Genomic DNA, 24,125 nt, shown 5'->3' with positions numbered 1-24,125 from the left:
AAATGCTTTGCATACACAATTCATTTAATCTTTTTAATAGTTCTTTGAGGTCCTAGTGTTATCCCTAGGAGATATGAGGCAAGAAAGATTAGGTAACACACAGCTGGCTCGAAGTGGGCCTTGAGCCAGCGTTTGGCCCAGAGTGGGGGCCCCCACCTCTATTCTCTGGGCTGGAGAGGGACTTCCCCCAGGAGTGGAAAAAAGGGTGTCTTAGAGGATATTGATAGAGAAAGAGGATAAGGAAGGCCCTTTAAATGGTGAGATCTGAAGTTTCAAACCAGGAAGCATAGGAACTCTTGTATTTATTAAAGAAATATTAAAAGCTTCAAACTGAGAAGATCAGGTTTTGCATAGGTACAGTAATGGGGCAGGCAGCAATCCCCCTTGGCTCCTGCTCAGTCCTGGGATGCTGACCTGCCCTGAGGGAGGCTAGCAGCAGATGGGCCCAGCTTAGGTCTTTTCAGAGGTCTGAGACTTGATTTTCTCTCTATCAATTATTAATAATAATTTAGTACACCCAATGGCTTTGGCAGAAGAAATGGAGGCCCAGACCTGCTATATGGATAACACCTAGGGGAGCCAGGGCTAAAAGCGGATTCCCTTAAGTCCTCATTCCGAGCTGTTTCTACTGCCTCTGGTTCATCTTGCCGTTCATGGCTGTTAATTGCCCCATGGTCACTTCTTATCAGGCTTTTTTTCCTTGAGAGTTCATATGTTACAATAACAGTGTGTGAGGCATGATTCAAGGTGATTTCTAATAATAACACAAGCTGCTTAATATACAGATTGTTATTGCTATATTTTCAGGCATTTATATAATCTCGAACTACATAAAATAGCCATCTGTACTAGTTTTCTATTGTAGCGTGGCAAATTACACAAACTTTGTGGCTTCAAACAACACCCATTCAGGAGCTCACAGTTCTGGGGGCAGAAGTCTGGCAGGCTGGGCTCTCCGCAAGGCACGGCGGCTGGGCTCCCTCTGGAGGCCTTAGGGAAGCAGCTGCTCCCAGGCTCCTTCAGGTGGTTGCAGAAGTCAGGTCCGGGAGCTGGAGGACCAAGGTTCCTGCCTCCCTGCTGGCTAGTAGCTGGGAATCGTTCTTGGCTCCTGGAGTCCTCTCTCTGGTGACAGGTGGCCTTCTCCATCTTCACAGCCAGCACAGGCCTCTGGTCCTTCACTATACTTTGATCTCTCTGACTTCTGTCGGAAGTAGAGAAAACTCTCTACTTTTAAAGGGCTCATGTGATTATCAGGCCTGCCCAGATAATCTCACTTTGATTAACTCTAAGTCAACTGATCAGTAACTTTAACTACATCTGACAACTTCCTTTTGCATATGTAATATAATATAATCACGGCATGATATCTCCTCATATTAAAAGCCTCATCCCTGGGGACTAGATCCTGAGGTGGGGCAGCTTAGAATTCTGCCTGCTCTACCCTCCCAAGGCTGAATTTCTGTTTTGTATAGCTGTGTCACTCATTTGGTAAATGTACAAATACGTATATATATATTATTGTAATATTATTTTTATATAATGCATCGTATTTTTATCAATGCAATTTTATACCAGCATATAATAGGAAATTAATAAAATACTTTCAAATGCTCTATAGTTTTTGAATATCAGCTTTTGCTATTATTCCCCTTATTTTATACAGAATGCATGCTTCTATATTACTATAAAGCAATCAAATACTATTCTAAAACCTACAGGGTAGAAGCCACTTTATGATGTGTGGGAATCTGTAATATATCCTCACACAAGGAAGCAGAGAAAATTTGCGAGAGATATTTATAAAATCTATTTGAATACAGATGTACTTGATATATATACTTACTAATTTTTTAAAGGAGAAATTAGCAAGATAGAAAAGTACTTTTTTGTTTATGTCACAATTTATTGTGAAAAATATGACTCATGAATCACTTACTAAACTCTTAAAGGGTAGACTGCATTACTATTTAGCAAACTAGTTTTCATTTCCTTAGAAGTTTACAAAAATAATATAATGTCCTGAGGAAGCACACAAAAGTAATTTATTTAGTTGTCAGAGGAAACAATTTTTATGTCTCTAAATGGATGAATTGTAGGAAAGTTTCGGCTGGAAACATGCAAATGCCATGGTTACCCAATGAATTAGGCTTTTGTAATATCTGGAATTGCAAGGAAACAGTAACAGGTAAGACATTAAGGGAAAATGTTGGCAATATGTTGCCTAAAATCACTCTGGGAATAAACTACAGTGCTGTGTATAGTAAACAGGGAAAATTCTTTATTTTCCATCTCACATAACTGAGAAGTTTTTAACCCCTCTAGGATTAAAGGCATTTGTGAAATCTTCAAAACACAGATAATTCCTTCAGGATATTGCTCAAAACTATGACTATAAGCCATATGTCTTCAGCTATTACTTCCAAATTGATTACAAATTTCATTCAAACTTTGATTTTGTAATATCTTCATTGTGTTCAGAAACTACATTTTCAGGTGTCCCCTTAAAAATGCAAATTTTGGAAGTCTGATCTGTATTACAGATCATATGCTCCAGACTGTGTTTTCAAGTCAAAAAATATTTCCCCAAATATACAAGAAATGCTAGAGCTACTTCACTTGTGTAAAAGAATGCTAGAACCCTGGAGATTTACCACTCATTTAATAAGAGCTGATGTGGGCTCAGTGAGCCAAGGAGTCAAAAAAGATTTCTTGGACTCTCAAGGTCTGGCAGTAGTGCTCTTTTATTCAGAGAACAGTATGGAATAGCATGGGGACAGGACCCATGGGCAGTAAAGAGCTGCAAACATGGGTTGAGGGTAGGGCTAAATTTAAGGCATAGGTATGTGAGTTATCTCTTTACAAGACAAAAGAAAGAATATGTAAAAAAAAGTTGTTAAAATGGTATCAGTGCAGGTGGGGTCTGGTTATTGGGTGGTCCTATAACTTTAGATAAGAATCAGATCGGATTAAGTCAGGATGTCCTTGCCTTCCCCATTGAGTTTCTAGAGATAAGGTCATCCCCTCCTCTTCCTGGTGCAGAGAGGGAGACACCCCCACAGATGGAGACTGCCCTTACAAATGTAAATGTGTCTTAACAAAGGGCAAGTAAATTCCGCTTTTCAAAGCCTCTTTCCTGTCTGCAGTTTTCAAAAGTAACTAACACAAAATAATCCTCATCAAGAGCCACCAATGTTTCTGAGCACTCATTAAGGGCCAGACTATACTACTTTAATTCTCATAACAATTGTATAGGGGAAGGTGTGATTACTTTCCCCACTTTGGAAGCTAAGATGGTAGATTTGGATCTGGTTTTCAAACTTGAGTCTGCATGAGTCCAGAGAACCAGATTTTAACCACTCTACTTACAGCCTTTCTTTATGAATTATCAGTTCCCACACAGAGCAGCATCTTGATTTCAAACTTACCTTCTACAGAGCCCTGCTCTTCCCCTTGAGAGGCACAGGCTCTGATCTTCCAAGGGATGCCCTCCCATCAGGATGTGAATTCTCAGGAGCTGTAAGCTGAGAACTCACTTCACAGTGAGCTGAGAAAGGGGAACTAAAATATGAACATTTGGCTGATGGTTGAAACTACTGTACCTTTCTCTTTAAAAGCAGATAAGGTTTTCCAAAGGACTAGAGTAGCAATTTTAGAGTATCTGGTTCTTAGATTGCAGTTCCATCCTAATTCTGCTGAGTGAATCCATCAGGCAGTTTTTGTTCAATTTCTCACTTACTATTTGATTTATTCAAGTCCAGAGAAGTGGACTTTGTCCTGCATGCCAGCTCCTGCTGACTTCAGATTGTAAGGCCTCACCTCTCTGACTTTGCTTTGTCAGTGTTTCCTATTTCTGGCCCATTATCTGTGTTGGTAATTGCTGGTGTCTTTGCCCTTTAGCTTCAGTCCTGCTGCTGCCATATGGAGGGCCGGTGACTGGCAGCTTTCATAGAGAGAGGCAGCACCTGGGGGCATAGAGGACCCTTTTCATTGCACAATGACTCAATGGGGAGCTGGAACTTGGCAGCCAAAAAAGAAACAGTGAATTTCAAAATGGTGGAATTTTCTTTAAATGACTTTTCATAACCCCTTGGAAATCTTTGTATTTGAATAAGCCAGGAATAGAAGACTCCTCACAGCGTATGTGTGTGCATGTGCGTGTGTGTGTTTGTGTGTATTTTCCCCTAAAGTCAAAAGGAAAGATGACAATTTTCAAACTCTTGTGGCTTTTTTCCCCTTTCCATTGTAAGTAGGAAAGGAGATCTAACAGATATTTCTTAAACTCATGCACCATTTATGTTTTTAAATTAGTGCCCTTGTTTCATTATAAAATTAATGTGTACTTGTATAGGAATTTTATGAAATACAAAAAATTCAAACGTTAACAATCAAACCTGAAACAATGTCTCAACACTCAGAGAACATCATCTTGCTAACATTTGATATATTTACATTCAGTATTTACTGATCCAGAAATCATTGTCTCTTTGAAGTTCTATTTCTTTAAGCTTTTAATCACTATGTGGCACATGTGGAAACTAGATGGAAATCAGCATTCTTTTTGGTATTGCTGTTTCCAATGGCATCAAGAGAACTGACAAATAGAAATGGCAAGCAATGGGCTATATTGGAGTATATGAGGAAGCCATTTGGTGTAAACCTAATTAAGCCTGACTTTCTTTTCCCAAAAGACCTGACATAGCCATGGAGCATGCATTGTATATCTGCTTTAAACATTTCCCATGGCAAGAACAGATGCCCTTAAGATAAAGGTGCAACTTCCCTCCCACATTGGCATTTCCTTAAGGATAAGCATGTATCCCTAGGCTAGGAACTGATTGCTGTGCTCACCTGTGACCACCCAGCTCAAGACAACAGACCTGCCACCCTGCAGTGTCCACCGAGACAACAGACCTACTACCTGCTGTGTGCATCAATTGCTGTACTGACAGAGCAGTCATGTGATTATTGTAAAACAGACATTTCAATCATGTGTGAAAGATACTCTTTGAGGGTATATAACCACTCTGTACACCCCACTTCTTTGGTGTCCTTCCTTCCTTTGGGAAGGAAGGCCTCAGGCCATGGTCCTCACATTTTAGCTCAGAATAAAGTCACCCAAATTTTCATTTATAGATTGGTTATGGATTATTTGTGTCAACAGAACCAAGAGACTTGTGGCAGTTAGTAGAAAAGCATCATACTTGAAGAATGCAATTCTAATTTTGAAGTTAATTAAAAGAGATTGATAGTGTTTATATGTTTTATTTGCACTATTTTTGGTACCTCCTATTAATCTTTTGCAAATTAAAATGCCCAAATATGCAGTACCAAAAAGTTATCTTTTAATGTCATCTAATTTCAAGAAATAGGCCAATTAAAATTTTACTGCTTTTAAGTTTCATGGGAATTTATCTAATTTAAAGAGGTTGGGGAAGACAGGGATGGCCTTTGGCCAAACCTCAGATTAGTGAGTCATGTTTTCAATTCACTCCTCTCAAGCTTTCCTAGGGATTCTGTTAACAGTCCAACCCCCTGACCCTTCTCAGACTCCCTTTACTTCCTTTCTCATGTGTGTGCATGTGTATATGATACCAAACCTCTTAATCTCAAATTTGAACCTCTTAATCTCAAGTTCATGTGCCTGATGCACAGTAAACCAAACACTGAATCAGTGATTGGAGATGGAGAAGGTGGGAGCATGGGTTTGCTCAAATCTGCCTTCACAAGAGCAGAAACTAGGGAGTTTTATACAGCTAAGGGGCTTGGCAGGAGGAGCTTCAGGGAAACAAAGGTTCACTCCAATAAGCCCCTGGGTAATCTGATCTCTAGCTGGCAGCTGGCAGCTGGGGTCAGCCACCAGTGATACCAACTTCCCCAAAAGCATTCTCTTTGTTCTGCAAAGTGATCTCACAAATCTTTCTGCAAAATAAACTTACAAATCCTGGAGACCCCTGAGTCACCCCTCAAATTAAACAGGAAAACAGCAAATTACTTATCTAATGTCTACAGTAACCCTCAGGTGCCTGGCTTCACACACACATGAAAGTACAGACAGATATAAATATAGATATGGATAAAAGTATGTGCATGTGTGTGTTTTTCTCTAGAAAGAATTTCTTTATTTTACTTTCTAGCCCAAAGGAGACCCAACTTTGATGCTTACAGGCACCTCAATTATAGTCTCTCCCAAATTGAACTCGTGACCAGACCTAACTCAACATCTCCATCTCCCTCTCGCCCTGTTTTCTTTCTTGGTGAATGGTGATACCATCCTTCAGGTAATCCAGATCTGAAGTTTGAGAGCAACTTTTGATATTTATTTATGCCCCCATCTTCAATTGCTTATCAACTATGATTGATTTTATGTCTAAATCTTTCAGATCCTTCTTCTCTCTATTTACAGCCTTAATTTAGGTCCTTGTCAAGTTTCCCTTAGATTATGGCAATAACCTCCTGCATCAGGCAGTGTCTGACAGGAAACAATGGGATACAAATTGGGCATTCTGAAGCGAGTTTAGTTAAGGGACTGTTATTGCCCAAAGCTTTGGGCATAGTGTAGAAAAAGATAAGAAAATATGCAATATCCCATGGCTAGCAGATTTTATCACTCCTGAAGGGACAAGGGGAGGGAGCAAATATCAGACATAGATATGGAAATGATGTGGTCTCAGTGAGTTGAGGAGTCGAAAGGAAGATTTCTTGGACTCTTAAGGTCTGGCAGTAGTGCTCTTTTATTCAGAGAACAGTATGGAATAGCATGGGGACAGAACCCATGGGCAGTAAAGAGCTGTAAACATGGGTTGAGGGTAGGGCTAAATTTAAGGCATAAGTATGTGAGTTATCTCTTTACAAGACTAAGGAAAGAATATGTAAAAAGAGTCATTAAAATGGTATCAGTGCAGGTGGGGTCTGGTTATTGGGTGGTCCTATAACTTTAGATAAGAATCAGATCGGATTAAGTCAGGATGTCCTATACTTCCCGGAGGATGTTAGTGGTGGGGGGTGGGGGGGCAGCTACATGACGTTACCAGACAAGCACAATAAACGAGCAAGATCACTATGCAGACTTAAGTCCTTGCCTTCCCTGTTGAGAGCTTCTAGAGATGAAGTCATCCCCCCTTCCTCCCAGTGCAGAGAGGGAGACACCCCTACAGATGGACATTTCCCTTACAAATGTGAATGTCTCCCAACAAAGGGCAAGCAAATTCCACTCCTCACAGACTCCTTCCACCTGCAGTTTTTAAAAGTAACCAGCCCAAAATAAGCCTCATCAGAGATACAGAGAGAGTTGCATGGAAAGAGATGCTTGACAGGCACTGTGGTCTTGAGATGGCGGCAGTCAGCCCTCTGTTATCTGTAAGAATGAAGCCGGAGAATAGATATCTCAATTTTACTCTCCTTCTTCTCTCCAGTATCTGGCTGCTGCTCCAGTGGCTGAAGCCATCTGGAAGTCAGAGGACAAAGAAACCATTGTTTCTGTCCCTGCAGGTCAGCACAGGGCTGGATGGAAAAGTGCTAGAAGTGGATCGATCCCAGGGGCAAACAGAAAATATCCAACATACGTTTATTCCAGCCTCCTCTTGATATCTTCCTCTGTCTCCCTCCAATCTAAACAAATAAGACAAAAGAAAGCAGCAAGACCATTTTTATCCTATTGTCAGATTGATACTTGTAAATGCCGTATTCCTTTGACTAAAGGGTTCTAATGAGTCTCCAGTGCTTCTGAGATAAGAGGAAACTTGTAGTGGGTCAAGGAGGGCCTTCACAATTTGCTTTTACTTGGTTCTAGCCTTCCTACCCTGACTTGACCCCTCTGAGCTGTACATCTCTTGTGTCCTCTGACCATGACAGACATCCACAACTGTATGTTATTCCCTATGATATCTCCCTGATCATTTGTAGGAATGCTCTTCTTTTATATCTTGATATGATTCCCACCTGTCCTCCAAAACTCTGTGTTCCCTCCTCTGGGAAATGTTTCCTGGCTGTCTCACTCAAAAATTGATTTGGGTGCCTGACCTATCCTGTAGGTCTTTTCACAGAAAAATGTATAAGAAATTTGTCATTTCTTATTTGTCTGGTTCCCTTGTTAGATCTTTGAGATTGTTGAAGGCAGAAGCTTTGTCTTGTAACTCTGAAAATAGAGTCAGGTACATGAACACTTGTTTAAAACTATTTAAATATTTATTGTAAAATATTTAAGGCCTCAGGGCTAGCTCCGTGGCTGAGTGGTTAAGTGCTTGCGCTCCACTTCTGGGGCCCAGGATTTCCCCAGTTCGGACCCTGGGTGTGGACATGGCAATGCTCATCAAGCCATGCTGAGGTGGCATCCCATATGCCATGACTAGAAGGACCTACATCTAGAATATACAACTATGCACTGGGGCACTTTGGGGAAAATAAGAAAAATTTTAAAAAGTAGATTGACAACAGATGTTAGTTCAGGAGCCAATCTTAAAAAAAAAATATTTAAGGCTTCTTAAAAGGTTTAATAATGAACACTCATGTAACTACCATCCCAGTTAAGAAATTAACCAACAATAAACCTTATTGCAGTCTGTTTTTCCACCACTGAGGTAACCACAATACTGAAATTACTATTTTTCGCTTCCTTATATTTATTTATATTTCAAATAGGAGTGGTATATATTCCTAAATAGTACATCATTTTTGAATGTTTACAAATTTTGTTAAGTGATAGTACACTGTATGCTAATAATCATATTTATATTTTGATTGGATATATGAATAAATCCAAACAATCTGCCTCAACTATTAACACTAAAACTCAAGGTGACAGGAAGAATCCTAAGATGACTCCCAGTAACATTTCTCTGGAGTGTGGGTGGGGCCTATGTGTATAATGGGATATCCCCCTTGTGATCATTTATATTATATGGCAAAGGTAAAATGATTTTTCATATTTAATTAAGGTCCTTAATCAGTTGACTTTTAGATACTCAAAACGAGATTATTCTGGGTGGACCTGACCTAATCTGATGAGCCCTTTAAAAGCCACTCTAACCAGCAGGCATGCTCTCCCGCTACCCAGAAGAAGAAAAACAGTCATGCTGTGAACAGCCTATGGAGAGGGGTGGCTTCTAGCAGCTGAGTGCCTCAGTCCCCCACCTACAAGGAACTAAATTCTGCCAACAACTTGAAAGAGTTTGAGAAAGGATCCCAAGTTCCAGAGGAGAACTCATCCTGGCTGATAACTTGATTTCAGTCTGGTGAGACCTTAGCAGAGGATCCATCAAAGTCTGGCCTGGACTCATGACCCACATAAATGGAGAAAATAAATGGGTGCTGTTCTAAGCAACTAAATTTGTGGTAATTTGTTATATAGCAATAGAAAATGAATGCACACACTCATCTCTCTTCCTCTAATTACCTTAACAACACTTAAAATACTTACTCTATTAAATGTCTTCCAGGAATATTTTGTCACAAAAAGAAGGAAAGGTTTATCTACTAATAACTGGTAGTCCTGAAGGCTGACTAATATCAGAATTAAAACAGCAAGAATTTAAATTTAAATTTTTATTTTATTTATAATATTTATAACTATTGTAAATAAAACCTTTACATTAATTTATTGAAAACGTTTTCCATGTAGGTCCAGGGCTGTGCACCATGCTAGTTATGGGTAAGAAACTTAAAAAAGAATTTACTCCAAGTAGAATCCAAGCCCCACTAGTCCCAAATTACACAAGCATCACTCTCTGTGAGTGGGAGCCAGCGGTCAACGGGAGCAGAACAGGCTGGTTACGTTGAGCAACTCTTCTCACAAGGACCAATGGGCATAATTTGTGTTTAGGGAACCATCTCAAGGAACTGAATCTTTGCACAAACGCTTGCACTCTCTTTTCTTTTACTCTGATTAAATTTTAAGTATTATATGCATTCCTGGAGGCTAGAACTGAGTGTTGAAAAAATTGAGAAGTTATTGAAGAAGGCCAATAACATGTGACCTTGTTACTTAGTCTCCTTAGGCAAATAGCAACAAATGAGTGAAAAATGGGTCTTTGAGAACGTGGTGCACACTAGACAGTGAGACAGAGAGCTGCCAGGGCCCTCAAAGGGCAGCCGCCAAGCAATAGTCCAGGTGTGATGGGTGTTACCTGGTGATATCAGAAGCCTCTCTCTGCACATATAAGATGTTAGGAGCTTCCCTTGACCTCATGAGGAAGAAGTTGAAATATAAGATATTTAAAGCAGTGAGCAGCCATCCAGGAGAATTCCTTCTGGGAACTGCACACACGCACAATTTTGCTTCTCTTTTCCCTTTAACTTTTCCTAGTTTTTCTCATTTCTGCCTATGTTGTTTTCCTCTTCGATTCATCCTTACACCTGCATTGGTCTGTGCGGTTTGTCTTACCTTTGTTTCTCATTTCCTGCCAACTCTGTTCACTTCTGTCATCATGTTGATCCATTCTGGCTCAGTTCACCCGAGCTACCTGCTTCCCACCTCTGGATTCTCCCCGCTTTTCTCTTCTCCTTCTTTCACATGCTTAAATCAGCTTTAACACTTAACCTGTAGGAAGTGAGATGGTAAGTATCACAACACCAAAATAAATTCTGTGACTACTATATATTATTATTATCACTTATTACGGCTTCCTTCCTTTTATCTGAAAATTGAGGCTGGGAAACTGGAGACTATGGCGGGATCATTCTCGAGGCCCCAGTCTCCAGGACAACGGTTCTCAGTCAGGCGTGGTTTCTCTCCCCAGGAGATATTTGTCACAACTGGAAGAGGGGAAGCTCCAGCATCTAGTGGACAGAACCCAGGAGTGCTGCTAACTATCCTAAAATTCACTGGACAGCACATCGCCAAACACAAAATTATCTTGCCTCAAATGTGCTGAGATCAAGGACCCTGGTCTAGGAGACATTATAATCCATTGGACTTCCTGAAGTGTCCTCCCAGGGGGAACCCCATATTTCCAGGCAGTCCTTTACTACCCAGGCCCGATTGTAAACCCCATACCCTGTAAATAACTGCCTTGACTTCCCTCTGGCTTTCTATTTTCATATGTATTATTTTATTTTAATCTCAAATCAACTGTGGGGTATCTAGACCAATTGTTATTACTACTATTGTTTTTTTCAGATAAGGAAACTCAAACTCCAAAATATTAAGCAATCAAGAAGATTTATTGAGGATTAGAGCAAATTATCCTGTTATTAAATGGTGCTTGTTGTAGTGCACTAGAGTCTCCCTTTCAAGGTTGTCACTCATCCTCAGAGAACCATAAAAGCCTTAACAACGGCTTCATAAGAAGGCTTAGCTAAAGATGGAAACTTGAGAGTTTTTAGGTTAATCCTGATAGAATTGGGAGAAGCCTGAGGATCTTGGTTAAGTGACTTGAGAGAGCATCCCATCAATTTGAGTATTTCTACATTCAAGAGTCATAGAAAATGATGTGCAGAGCAGAAAATGAAAGAAGCTTTCCCTTTTGCCTCCCTTATGCTAATCTATGTTAACCATTAGTTGTATTTATCTTAGCTATTTAGGTGGCACTTGACATAAGCATGATATAAAATTCAAAAACAAAGAAGGAAATGACCAACAAATTTCATTACATAAAACTATAAAGCATCTGTATGATACAAATAATAAAGAAAGCCAAAAGTACGAACTATAAACTTTGAAAAACTATTTCCAACACAATGCTATAAGCAGAAGTTTAACTTTTTACATATAAAGAGTTCTTACTTAGCAAATCAATAAAGAAAAGACAAGAAACCAAGTGAAACTATGGAGAAAGGATCTATTTAGTTAATTTACAGACAAAGAAACAAATGGCCATTAATATAAATGTTCAAAATATCTATGTATTTCTTCTACTTCAGAATATTTAAATTGTGAAGTGTTAGAATTTCAAAAGATAGTCTATTGAATTTGTGAAAGAATTTGTCACTCAGAGAGAGATTTCACATTAATCTGCCTTTTCCTTTGTCTATTGAATTTGTGAAAGAATTTGTCACTCAGAGAGAGATTTCACATTAATCTGCCTTTTCCTTTGAGAAATATGCATGAAGGAAAGAGTTGATATATCCAATTGATAATGAATTTTTGTTCTTTAAATCAGCTTGATTTTTTTCTTTATTTCTTTTCCCCCATTTCTGCCCCTCCTCTGTTTTATTTCTACTTTTTATTTTTTATTTTATTTTTTACTTATTTTACTGTTTTGAACTGCAAATGATTTATGTGGTGTTTATTATAATGTAAATATTTTTAGTGGTATTGGTGATGGTAAATTTTCAAAAGATAATCATTACTAACTGTGGCCACAGAATCTTTTACTTGATAACTATGCAAATAACTCAGGAATCACAGTTTATGCTTATAGAAAGTTTTATACTCTGTTTCCTTCAGTAAGCGTGGAAATGAAGTAACCAATCCTGCCACGTTAAGGGTAGCAGAACCATATTTCCGGAGAGTGTTCAAATGAAAAGGACACATAATCGTAAAGCAGAAACAGATCAAAATTAGTGAAAGTTAGAAAACAAAAGAATACGTTATTTGTATTCAAATGTAGATATACTGATTCACTTTCAGAGTAAATCTTGGCGTTAATTAGAATGGAAGTTTTATTTGACGCGTGAGAAAGTTCTATTTTACTTCTTCTCACTTTGATAAATACATAACTATGCGAAAGGCTTTTGTCTTTTCTGATAGCTACTTATTGCTTTTTAACAAAATATTTCCAACCACATGGTACACATTTGTATAATATCAAATGTATAAGTCTATGTGCACACAATGTGTGTAAGACACTGTTTCAGCGACAAAAGAGGCAGCTAATAAAACAGTTCCATTGATGTATTGCTGGTTCCTCTTCTCCCCCAAGGTTGTGATCATCAGGACAAGCAAATCTCCTGTCTCAGGAATTATTTCATGTCCTCAATGAAAATATAACACATTTTTTTTCTTGGGAGTTTTGCCTGCTTCTTTTTTTTCTCCTTGGCGTAAGGTAGTATTAGGATATAGAGTCCAACCACACATTTCCTCAGCTTGCACTGATTTTGGGTGAAACGGTGTTAGGTATTGTTTTATGCCCTAAATTTCAGTAAAATCACTCACAAATTGAAAGGACTTACTTTATGAAAAATAAAACGAAAAATAATATAAATGACAGTTTCTATAATCATTTAACCAAAATGTTGTTAGGTAAATATTCCACCCATTAAAACTATAACAAAGATATTTTGATGGAAAACATAATACTTTGAATAAACCTTGACAAGAAATATGTACTTGTGATTGGAAAATATATTCAACTGTGAACCACTTCAGTGGATTTGTTTCTTGTCAGCAATAAAAACATTTCTAGGCAAACTTGTGAGTTAAATTGTTTGGTCTCATACTAGATTATTAAAATTCCTATTAAATGACCATGTTAAAGATATAAAAACAACTTCAGTGTAAGTTTTAGAAATTTGTTTTATTTTTACCAGAATTTAGATAACTGTGTGTGAATATGCAGAAACACAGTCTTCAATCACATTTTGCATCCTGAAGGAAGATGAATTATTGGGGCCAGCCTGGTGCAGTAGTGTCTAAGTTCACGTACTCTGCTTCTGCGGCTCAGGGTTCGTGGGTTCAGATCCCAGGCGCAGACTACATACTGCTTGTCAAGCCACACTGTCGTGGCATCCCACATACAAAATAGACGAAGATTGGTACAGATATTAGCTCAGGGACAATCTTCCTTATCAAAATAAAAGATGAATTATGATCTGTAGTATGTTTTCCTTTCTCAATTATAGGCTTGGAAGAGAATTAAGCACTAATGTCCAAAAGCATCCTTTGTATGAAATGGATCAACTTCTTTCCTAGGCACCATCTTGGGGAGAATTAAGAGAATATTCAAACAAATTGTTTCCTGTGATCTATAGTTCAGGTGAGATTGAGACTGTATACACACACCATGTACCACACATACACATATACCACATAGAGGATGCACGAATCACACACATATGTAATAATACATATACACATATGTATGCACATATATGCAATATACATACACACATGCGTATATGTATCTGTGTGCACACACATGCACATAAATATGTATATATGCATATATACATACACATATGCATATATACATATATTTTTTCTACATGCGTTGGTACATGTACTTAATAGAATATGGGAACAGAATAGTCATTCTTCAAGTAAAAATAGTTGTATGGTGGTAGTTTGGGGACCTAATGGAAGGGTAGTAATGAATTCTGAACATTGGATTAAGAGTATACAGAGTGTACTGTATAACTAAATAACTCAGAAACTAAATAAAATTCTTTCAGGACAATGTTTGTGATGGTATTAGCTGGATATTAACTAGCCACGTTGCTTTCAGCCAGCTTAAAGATTCTTTGAACACATGGCGGACTATGAAGTTTATTGGATCATTGACTGAGCTAAGAACTATCCATAAAAGTGGACATTATCTCTGTATGGCATCAGCTCTAATGCATACTGTAGGTCGATTGTTCTATGCCGCGCCATGCCACCCCCCACCCCCCACGGCAAGTAGGCCAGGTGATCAAAAATGGCAAGGAATGGCTTTGGTGCCATAGGTGGGATGTTCGATAGTGGCTTCAGATGCTCTTTGCAAAATTGTGCGGCTCGATCTTTAGCAGTGAGGCACGTGGTGAGTAGGTTGGGTGCAGTCAAGTTGGGGATCTCTAGGCTGTCTGTGTAATTGTGCAAAATGAGTAAAATAATCACCTGCTCCATTGGCCAAAACACTTCTGTTTTTCTAATCAGTCATACAAAAACCCACAAAACAAATATTTTATAATCCACTAAAAGTGAATCTTCTAGTATTTTACTCTGGCAGTAGATTTAAGAAGCTTTGGTGTTTTTAGAAGTTATAGGATATTCAGAAATATGTATGCCAATTCAATTAGCAGACTTTTCCTATACATTTAGACATGCCATAATATTTTAAAGTTGAAAGAAATTTAAAGTGTATTTTCCAGAAAAAAATCTATAATTTTCATTTGCCGGAGTACTTTTTTCAAAGCTTTCAGAGTTGCTGAAAGGTGATTTTCTGTAACTTGTTTTACTGTTCAAATCCAATTTATTTCTGCCACCTGTTATTTTTCTCCCTGGATTCTTTAGAAGCCATTTTTTGGACCATTTGATGGTGCTATAATAAAAGCCTCACTTCCTTTGTTGTAATTGACTCTCATTTTGACAGTTCAGCAAATACACAATGAGAGCCTACTGTGTGCCAAGAGCTGCAATATTTATTTTTCCAAAGAAAATGCTTAAGCCTGAGTGTATGTAACTCTCCATGTGTTTATTTAGGAATATTCTACTTTGTTACTGTGATTATGTTGATAATTTTCCTTTTAAATGATAGGCTTCAAGAAAACAAGAGTTTTATCCTTGGGTTTATAGTCCTTTTTTTTTTTTTTTTGTTAACGATTTTATTTTTTTCCTTTTTCTCCCCAAAGCCCGCCGGTACATAGTTGTATATTCTTTGTTGTGGGGCCTTCTAGTTGTGGCATGTGGGACGCTGCCTCAGCGTGGTTTGATGAGCAGTGCCATGTCTGCGCCCAGTATTCGAACCAACGAAACACTGGGCCGCCTGCAGCGGAGCGTGCGAACTTAACCACTCGGACACGGGGCCAGCCCCTATAGTCCTCCTTTAAGGGTATTTTAGGGTAATCTATTAAAAAAATTATTTTTGAAAGGCCTTTTGCGACAAATTAACATTTTAATACAGACTTTTTGAATATAAAATTATAAATTTCTAAATTTAGTAAGCCATGTCAGTGAACGTTTTTCTGCTATGTACAGCATTAGATCTGATAGAACTGCTATAACAATTGCAGAATCTGTTTCTCATTCTGGCATTCCTGTTGCTTTGTTTTTGGTTTTTCAGTCTCCTGAACAACAACCAAATCAGAAAGATTTCCAGAAATGCTTTGAAGGACTTGAAAATTTGCTGTATCTGTAAGTTTCAAGAAAAATCAACAATAACTTATAGAGTTGATAGATTCTTTTTACCTTTTTGTTGGCTTTAAATAAAGGAATTTTTCATCTTCTTGAAAAGCCCTGTCAACCTTTACACAAAACTCATTTGAACATTTCTAAGCAAAGTCAATTGTTGCTTTCAACAGATTATTCATCTGAAAACATTTGAATATTTATGCACATTTCTATCTTCCTATCCCTGCCACAGAAATTCCAAATTGGAGAAAATAAAAACAAATCAGGGTCCATCCAACCTTCACATTCAAATTTAATTAATCAGTAATTGTAAAAATGCCATATATCCAAGAGAAGCTTTATGTCAACAACTCAGCCGTCTAAGAACTCTTGAAGCCAGTGAACACATTACAATTAGGAACTTTAATGAACTTGGGTAATAACCTAATTTTGGGAAAATTAGCTCACAAATATGACCATTGACAATTGTGGTGCTCTTTTGAGTTTTATAAGTAAATGAGAATAAAAGTATTTTAAACGACTCCCTGTTTTGACTCAGACACCAATGCCTGCTGATAAACTGAAAGCTGGAAGGTCATGATTGATATTCTTATGTGGAAGGCTGGAGAAAGAAACCAGAAGGACATTTGTCTAGAAGGAGTGAGAGCCACAACTTTCTTTTTAGAGAACATTACAAAGGTAATTAATGTTTTCACACAAATATGCCCATTTGTGGATTATTAAGCACTCTGTGTAAAAAGTTGAAGTTATTCTTTTAAAGAGAAGATGCTGCTCCAACCCTTTTGCTCCAATTTAATTTATATGATGATCAAAGCATAGCATCTTCCTGACTAGATTCATACTACATCCTAGCTCAAGAGCCTTATGGCCTCTTGTGTTGAACTGAGATACTCCAGCTAATAAACAAGGCTTTCTACAATTCTTTTCATCACTTAGGCCTAAATTCTTGGCTCCTTCTTAGAATCAGTCCATTCTATTTGCTGTGCTAATCACTCATGACTAATCTAACATGCCCAGCAGGTGCATGTCATTTTTAACTTCCTCATGTTAAACATTACTAAGGATCCTTCAAGCTTCTAGCCTGGTAGTGTGAGAAGTCTCCTCCTCACATGTGAAGGAGATTTACCTCCCTGTGTTTCATCCCAATCCAGTGGTTCTGTGATTCTTTACTCATTGACATGGAAAGAGTATCTCTCTTATAGTAAAACAAACATTAATAAACAGCATAACACAAGAACTTTACAACTTTATAAATAATGACTTAGAAGAAACCTCATTACTTATGCAATACTCAATGAACAAATCTAGTAAAATAATAATTATTAGCAAGAAATTAATTTTGGTTAAGATGAATGTTGAACATTGCTGTGCCTTGGGTCAATTATGTGCACAAGTGCACTATATACTCTGAGTGAGAACAAGGAGGCACTTCACAAAACTTCTAAGCAATGCTCTAGCCAGTTCAGACACTGCTCATTAAGTGAAAGACACAAATCTCTGGGCTTATGTAAGATGTGTGATTTAGGAAGAGGGAAGGATAATTTATAGATGCTCTATTGCACAATAGATTATGAACACATTCTGCAGCCACTGGAGTAAATCTTTTCATGTTTTTAATAACATTGCCAAATAAGAATGACCTTTCAAGTAAGAGAAGTTCATAGAAAAAGGGAAGGTTGTGGGCCTGAGGACCTATTCAATGCACACACCACTTGTCCAGATTAGGAGAAAATGGAATTCTAAGGTTTAGAAGAAAATGCAGGGTTTAAAGCCATTGAAGATGGCCTAACTTTGCCACTTTGTGTCAACAATACAAACTTGAAGATTAAGCTGACCATGCACTATCGTTCTGTGAGCAAATCCAATGAAAATTCTTGGAGCATACATGAGATCTTTGGGGATGGGATTCACAAATGCTGTGCAATATGGTGGTATTCATTAATTTGGTAGTCTGTGAAGACATTGAAATGAGCAGTGTGGGGGGTGCTGGTGTATGAAGATGAAGAGACATGATTAATGGCTATACATGTGTTTGTTTGGGGAATAAACACACACACACTTATAGAACAATGCAGCAGTTTTTGTAATATAAGCACATATAAGGTGTGGTAGTGGCAGAACACAGGCATGACCAATTCTGCCTCCCAATGAGAAGGGCAAGTTAGGCTTCAAATAAGGGAGTTCTTAGTAATTATTTCATCATTGACTAAAGCTAAGAATTATCTGTTAATATTGACATTATCTCAGTTATGACATCAACTCTAATGCATACTGTACTTTTATTGTCTTGCCCTCAGTTGTCCAGAAAAATAAGCACTCACAAATGGTGAGAAAGATAATATACAAAAAGCATTCATGTGGGCGATGTTGAGTTTGAGGGTGGTACACATGGAGTGGAACAGTGGGTGTGGGAGGAAGGATGGAGCGGTCAGACAGGGGTCAGACCAAGAAGGCCTTTTCAGAGCAGTCTAGACTGCATTGTGTTGTGTATGATGAGACCCTGGGGGAATTTATAGGGGAAGGTTATGATCAGCTCTGTGTTTCGGAGACGTCAGCCTGCTCAAGGCAAAGGCTCAGTGGAAGGAAGCTGTGCCCTGAACTGCCGTGCAATGACTCAGCCTGAACACACGTGGCACAGTGGGGCTGCAGAGATGGGGAAAAACTGGAGAGGGATTTTTGATATAGGTTTGTTTAATGACTTTATGGCAAATGTCTGCTCTTCTCATGGAAAATCCCCATTCCTGTCTCAATCCACCCCATAAATTTTCCAGTTCCCACCTTCCATTGTTCTGGGAGCCTTATTTGGCCACTTTCATACTCATACTTTCTTTACATACCTCACACTTCTCCAATTCCTCCACAAATCTTCCATGACCCTAGGTTTTACTTTTTATCCTTTTCTTTGAATCTTTGAATCATTCATAGGATTTACTGTGTAATTTGGCATTTAATTATGCTTAGTATTTATTTCCGCTTCTCGCCCTGTCTCTGTCTCTCTCTCTCTGTGTTGAGTGAGGTCTCCACAGCTGCATACTTGAGAACTGGAGTCTTGTTTGTGTTTCTATCTGGATCATACAAAGTTAAGGACACAACTCTATGCTTCCACCAAACTCGACCCCTCTTCCAACACACGTCTATCTCTGGCTTACCTTTTCAATAAATAGCACTGTTATTCTCTGGGCTGTTTGGCATCATGGTTGGGTTCTTCTTTCCTCATATGCTACTTCAGCACACCCTATTCATTCTACTCCTGAAATCATTTCTAATTTGTTCACTTTCCCTGTCTTTGCTGCATCCACCCTACTTTAAGGAATCATGATTTCCCTGTTTCATATTCATTTTAATAAAAGTTACACTCCCTGTCTTAGCCTATAAGACCCAGCGTGGTTTTGATCCATACACACTTGTAAACTTATCTTATGTCTTTACTTCTCTTGCTTTTTATGTTTGACCCATTTTTTTTAATTTCTTCAAACACAGTAAGCATCCCCCTTCACTCCATGGGCCTTCACACAGGCTGTTTAATGGTTTTTCTTGGTGATTATTTTCTATCTGTCTTGTCTCAGCTTTAACGTCATCTCTTCTAGGAATCAACGTAGGCCAATTAACCCTCTCCTTTTTTTATTTATTATAGTGCCATGTTTATTTCATCTACTACATATACCATGAAAGTTAATGTTTTTTCTCTCATATATTTTTACTTGTTTATTTTCTGATTTTCCCACTGCATTCCGTGAAGGCAAATGGCCATACTTCTCTAATTTATCACAGATCCCAGCATCTATAACCAGCATCTAGAACATAGTAACTGCTTATTAATTATTTGTTGAATAAATAAGAGAGCATAAGATGCTCAATAAGTGCTTAATATTTGACTGATTAATACTCTTAATTATGTTGAGTTCATTATTTCTTGAGAGGGCTGATAATGCCATTAAATGCCTCAGCTTTCTCAGTACCATGTGTCAATCATTTGCTTATATTGTACCTTTTCCCAAAGATCTCAGGTCTTTATGTTACATAAAGTAATTGTGGCAGATGTATATTCAAAAGGCTAATATTCGCTAGACTAAATAACCCCAGAATTGCAGTTTTGTCCTGCCAAACACAAAGGAGAGCACATATTTTTCTCTAAAACAAAGCATTTCTGAACTCTTCTGAAATTACAACGTGTTTTGGTCTAAAACGTATCATTGATTCCCTTGGGCAAAAACAAATTGAAATGTCTTAGGACAAATTTTGCTTTCGGAGTCACAAGAAAAAGTTGGATTGTTTGAGGATATCTGTGGAAATTGTGGTTCATCCAAGGTTAGCTGAATTTTAGACCTGAGATACATTGAGAAATTGAGAGTAAATGTTCCTTTTCTTTGGTTTTGCGGATCAGCAACCGTTAAATTGGTATTCATTAACTGTCCTGGTATTCATTATTGTTAACCAAGTTAGAATTAAGCTAATGATAAACTTCAAAATAAAATTTATTTATTTATTTAGCCATTCAGATAGATGTGTACATCTCATTACTGTTTTAATTTATATTTCCCTAGTGGCTAGTGATGTTAAATATCTTTTGTGTTCTAATTTGCCATCTGCGTATCCTCTTCTGTGAAATATCTGTTTCTGTCTTTTGTCCATTTCCTAATTGGATTGTTTGTGTGTGTGTGTGTGTGTGCATTTTTACTGAGTTTTGAGAGTTCTTTACATATTCTAGAGATTAGCCCTTTGTCACATATATGGTTTTCAAATAATTTCTCCCAGTTTATAACTTGTTTTTCATGTTCTTAACAGGGCCTTTCAAAGAGCAAATGTTTTCTTTTTGCTGAACCCGATTAATCAAATTATCCTTTCATGGACTGTGCTTTTGGTGTAAAGTCTAAGAATTCTTTGCCTAGCCACAAATCCAGAAGATTTTCTCCTGATTTTTTCCCTAAAATTGTTAGTTCTAAATTTTACATTTATATCTATGATCCACTTCTTTTTGATTTTTTTATAAGATATGAAACTTACGACATTTCATTTTTTGCCATCAGATTTCCAATTGCTTCAGCACCATTTGTTGAAGTCTTTTCTTCTTCTATTGAATTACTTTGCATCTTTGTCAAGAATAAGTTTGGCATATTTCTGGACTGCCTTTTATTATATTGATATGTGTATGTGTGTGTCTACCCCTTTACTATTATGTGGCAAATCTAATCTAGCTATATAATACATTTTGAAGTCAGATAGACTGATTCCTCTTACTTTATTCTTTTTTTCAAAATTGTTTTAGCTATTTTAGTTCCTTTGCCTTTCCATTTAAGATATAAAATAATCTTGTCTATATCTGTAAGAATCATGCTTAGCTTTTAATGGAATTATTTTAAATCTATATGTCAGTTTGGGGACAAATAACATATTTACTCTTTGAGACTTCTAGTCTATGATCTTGGTATGTCTCCATTTATTTAGAGATTTATACCTTCTTTGATTTTTTTATCCGCATTTTGTAGTTTTATGCATAAATGTCCTCTATAGGTTTTGTTAAATTTATACCTAAGTATGTCATTTTTCTGAGTGATTTTAAAGGATATTGTATTTTTAATTTTTAGTTTTGTAGTTCACATGTTCATTCCTATAATTTATTAATACAATTGATTTTTGTATTCTCATGTATCCTGTGATGAGTTGATCTATTTTTTAATTCTAGGAGGTACTTTTTGGGGGTAGATTCTTTGGAACTTTCTTCTTAAATAATTGTGTTGTCTGTAAACACAAAGATTTTTATTTTTTTCTTTCTGATCAATATGAATTTTTCCTGCCCTTTTTTCACTGGCTAGATCTTCTACTGCTCTGTTTAATAAGACCAGTGAGAGCAGATGTTCCTGCCTTATTCCTAACCTTAGGGGGAAGGTATATTAGTCAGCGTTCTCCAGAGAAACAGAACCCTTAGGAGATATATATATATATATATAGAGAGAGAGAGAGAGAGAGAGACTTATTATGTATAATAATTATGGAGGTGGAGAAGTCCCACAATTTGTCATCTACAAATGGAACCCAGGAAAGCCCACTGTAATTCAGTCCAAGTCTTAAGGCCTGAGAACCGAGAAGCCGACGGTGTAAATCCCAGTGCAGTGGCAGGAGAGGATGAGATGACATGTCCCAGCTCAATAGGGAGGCCAAAAAAAGAGGGAAATTCTTCCTTCCTCTATCTTTTGTTCTATTACGATCCTCACAGATTTGATGATGCCCATCCACATTGAGGAGGGCAAACTATTTTACTGAGTCCACTGATTCAAATGCTAATCTTATCTGGAAAAGGCCTCACAGACATACCTAGAAATAATGTTTAATCTGGACACTCCAAGTCCAGTCAAATTGACACAGAATTAATCATCACAAATCCACTCCTTGTCAGGGTGCTACTCATACGCATCTCCTTAAACCATAGCTAATCTTCAAGTAAAGAAAATAGCGAGGTCATAATTCTGCCTAACGTGATACAAGTATCCTGAGTACAACCAAAATGTGCTAACCCCTTCCCCAGAAGAGGAGGTAAAGTCCTTGAGTGATGTTTACTCTTCTCCCTGACACCCTATAACTTAAATACTATGACGGAAGATTAATAATACTTAAATACTATATAGAAAATCAATGCATCTCATGCTATAGGATAAAAGAATAAGAAAGGAAAGAAAAATATACACACATACACACACATTCACAGCAAAATAAAGAGGGAATATTCATTCTAATTACAGTCCACATTTCTGTCACTGACCACATTATTGTAGCTGGCATTCAAACTACCTTCCTCCACCACCCATTCTGTGATTCCCTTTGTCTTAAGCAAGCATCTCAGCTGATTGTGGCTCTTTACCTGGAGAAGTGACCAAAATTTCATTCCTGAAGGGTCTGGGCCATTAATAGTTGCCTGGATTGGATTGTTGTAGTTTTCCATTGATCTTAATCACAAGGCATGTTAATAATAAGAAACGCCCTAAGGGAATTCATATTCTAGACATACTCTTTCTTACCTCCACTGTGGAGTAGCAGTCCAAGTTCCCCTTAGTAGTCAGGGTCAATTACTGAAGCCATCACTCTAATTCCCTTGTTTGCCTGTTGATTCAAAGGCTTGAGGAGTCCAAAGTGGCTGGGTGGCAGTCTTAACTTCAATGGAATCATTGTTGTGACTCTTGATGGAAATATTCCTCCCTCCGGAACTAAGACCTCTTAGGTCAGCAGAGCATAAAGTCATGGGAACAGGAAGCAAAAATTTTGCTACTGGATCACTAGGGGTAATAGTGAGTGGTACCACTTCCATTCCTACTTCTTGATTCCTGGACCCATGAATCCTGGTTATTGGAGAAACAGCACGAAATAGTGGACACTGCTTCAGAGCATATACAGCTCTCTGGAGTATTTTGCTCCAGAGTTGCAAGGTATTGCCACTTAGCAAGTACTGTAACCGGATCCTCAAAAGATCATTCCACCATTCTATCAAGCCAGCTGCTTCAGGATGGTGAGGAACATAGTAAGACCACTGAATTGCATAAGCATGGATCCACTGATGCACTTCTTTTGCTGTGGAGAGAGTTCTCTGATCAGAAGCAATGCTGTGTGGAATACCATGATGGTGGATAAGGCATTCTGTAAGCCCATAGACGGTAGTTTTGGCAGAAGCATTGCATGCAGAGAAGGTAAATCCCTAACTAGAATAAGTGTCTATGCTAGTAAGAACAAAATTCTGCTCCTCTCATGATGGAAGCAATCCAATATAATCAATCTGCTACCAGGTAGTTGTCTGATCAACTCAGGGAATGGTGTCATATCAGGGGTTCCATGTTGGTCTCTGTTGCTGGCAGACTGGGCACTCAGAGGTGTCCATAGCCAGATTGGCCTTAGTGAGTGGAAGTCTATGCTGTCGAGGCCATGCGTAACCTCCATCTCTGCCACCATGGCCATATGGTTCATGAGCCCATTGAGTGAAGACAGGGATGGCTGTGGAAAGATGCTGACTGGTATCCATAGAATGGGTCTTTATATCCAACTGACTATTAAAATCCTCCTCTTCTGAAGTCATCCTTTGGTAAACGTTCACATGAGAAACAAATATTTTTACCTTTTTTTATTCCTTCTTTTATTTTATTTAATTTTTAATTTTTTT

At 37.9% G+C, this 24,125-nt stretch overlaps 1 protein-coding gene across 1 annotated transcript in view; it reads left to right on the top strand.

Moving 5' to 3' along the window:
• PXDNL (peroxidasin like) overlaps window positions 1-24,125 on the top strand; it is a 443,189-nt gene that overhangs the window by 209,713 nt on the left and 209,351 nt on the right. Inside the window, 2 exon segments of the mRNA XM_046641842.1 lie at window positions 15,915-15,952; window positions 15,955-15,985. Of these exon segments, the coding sequence (XP_046497798.1) occupies window positions 15,915-15,952; window positions 15,955-15,985 (69 nt within the window).

The sequence above is a fragment of the Equus quagga genome, chromosome 16 (assembly GCF_021613505.1).
Source record: "Equus quagga isolate Etosha38 chromosome 16, UCLA_HA_Equagga_1.0, whole genome shotgun sequence".
In the NCBI taxonomy this organism is placed as follows: domain Eukaryota; kingdom Metazoa; phylum Chordata; class Mammalia; order Perissodactyla; family Equidae; genus Equus; species Equus quagga.
This window is presented reverse-complemented; position numbering and strand designations above follow the sequence as displayed.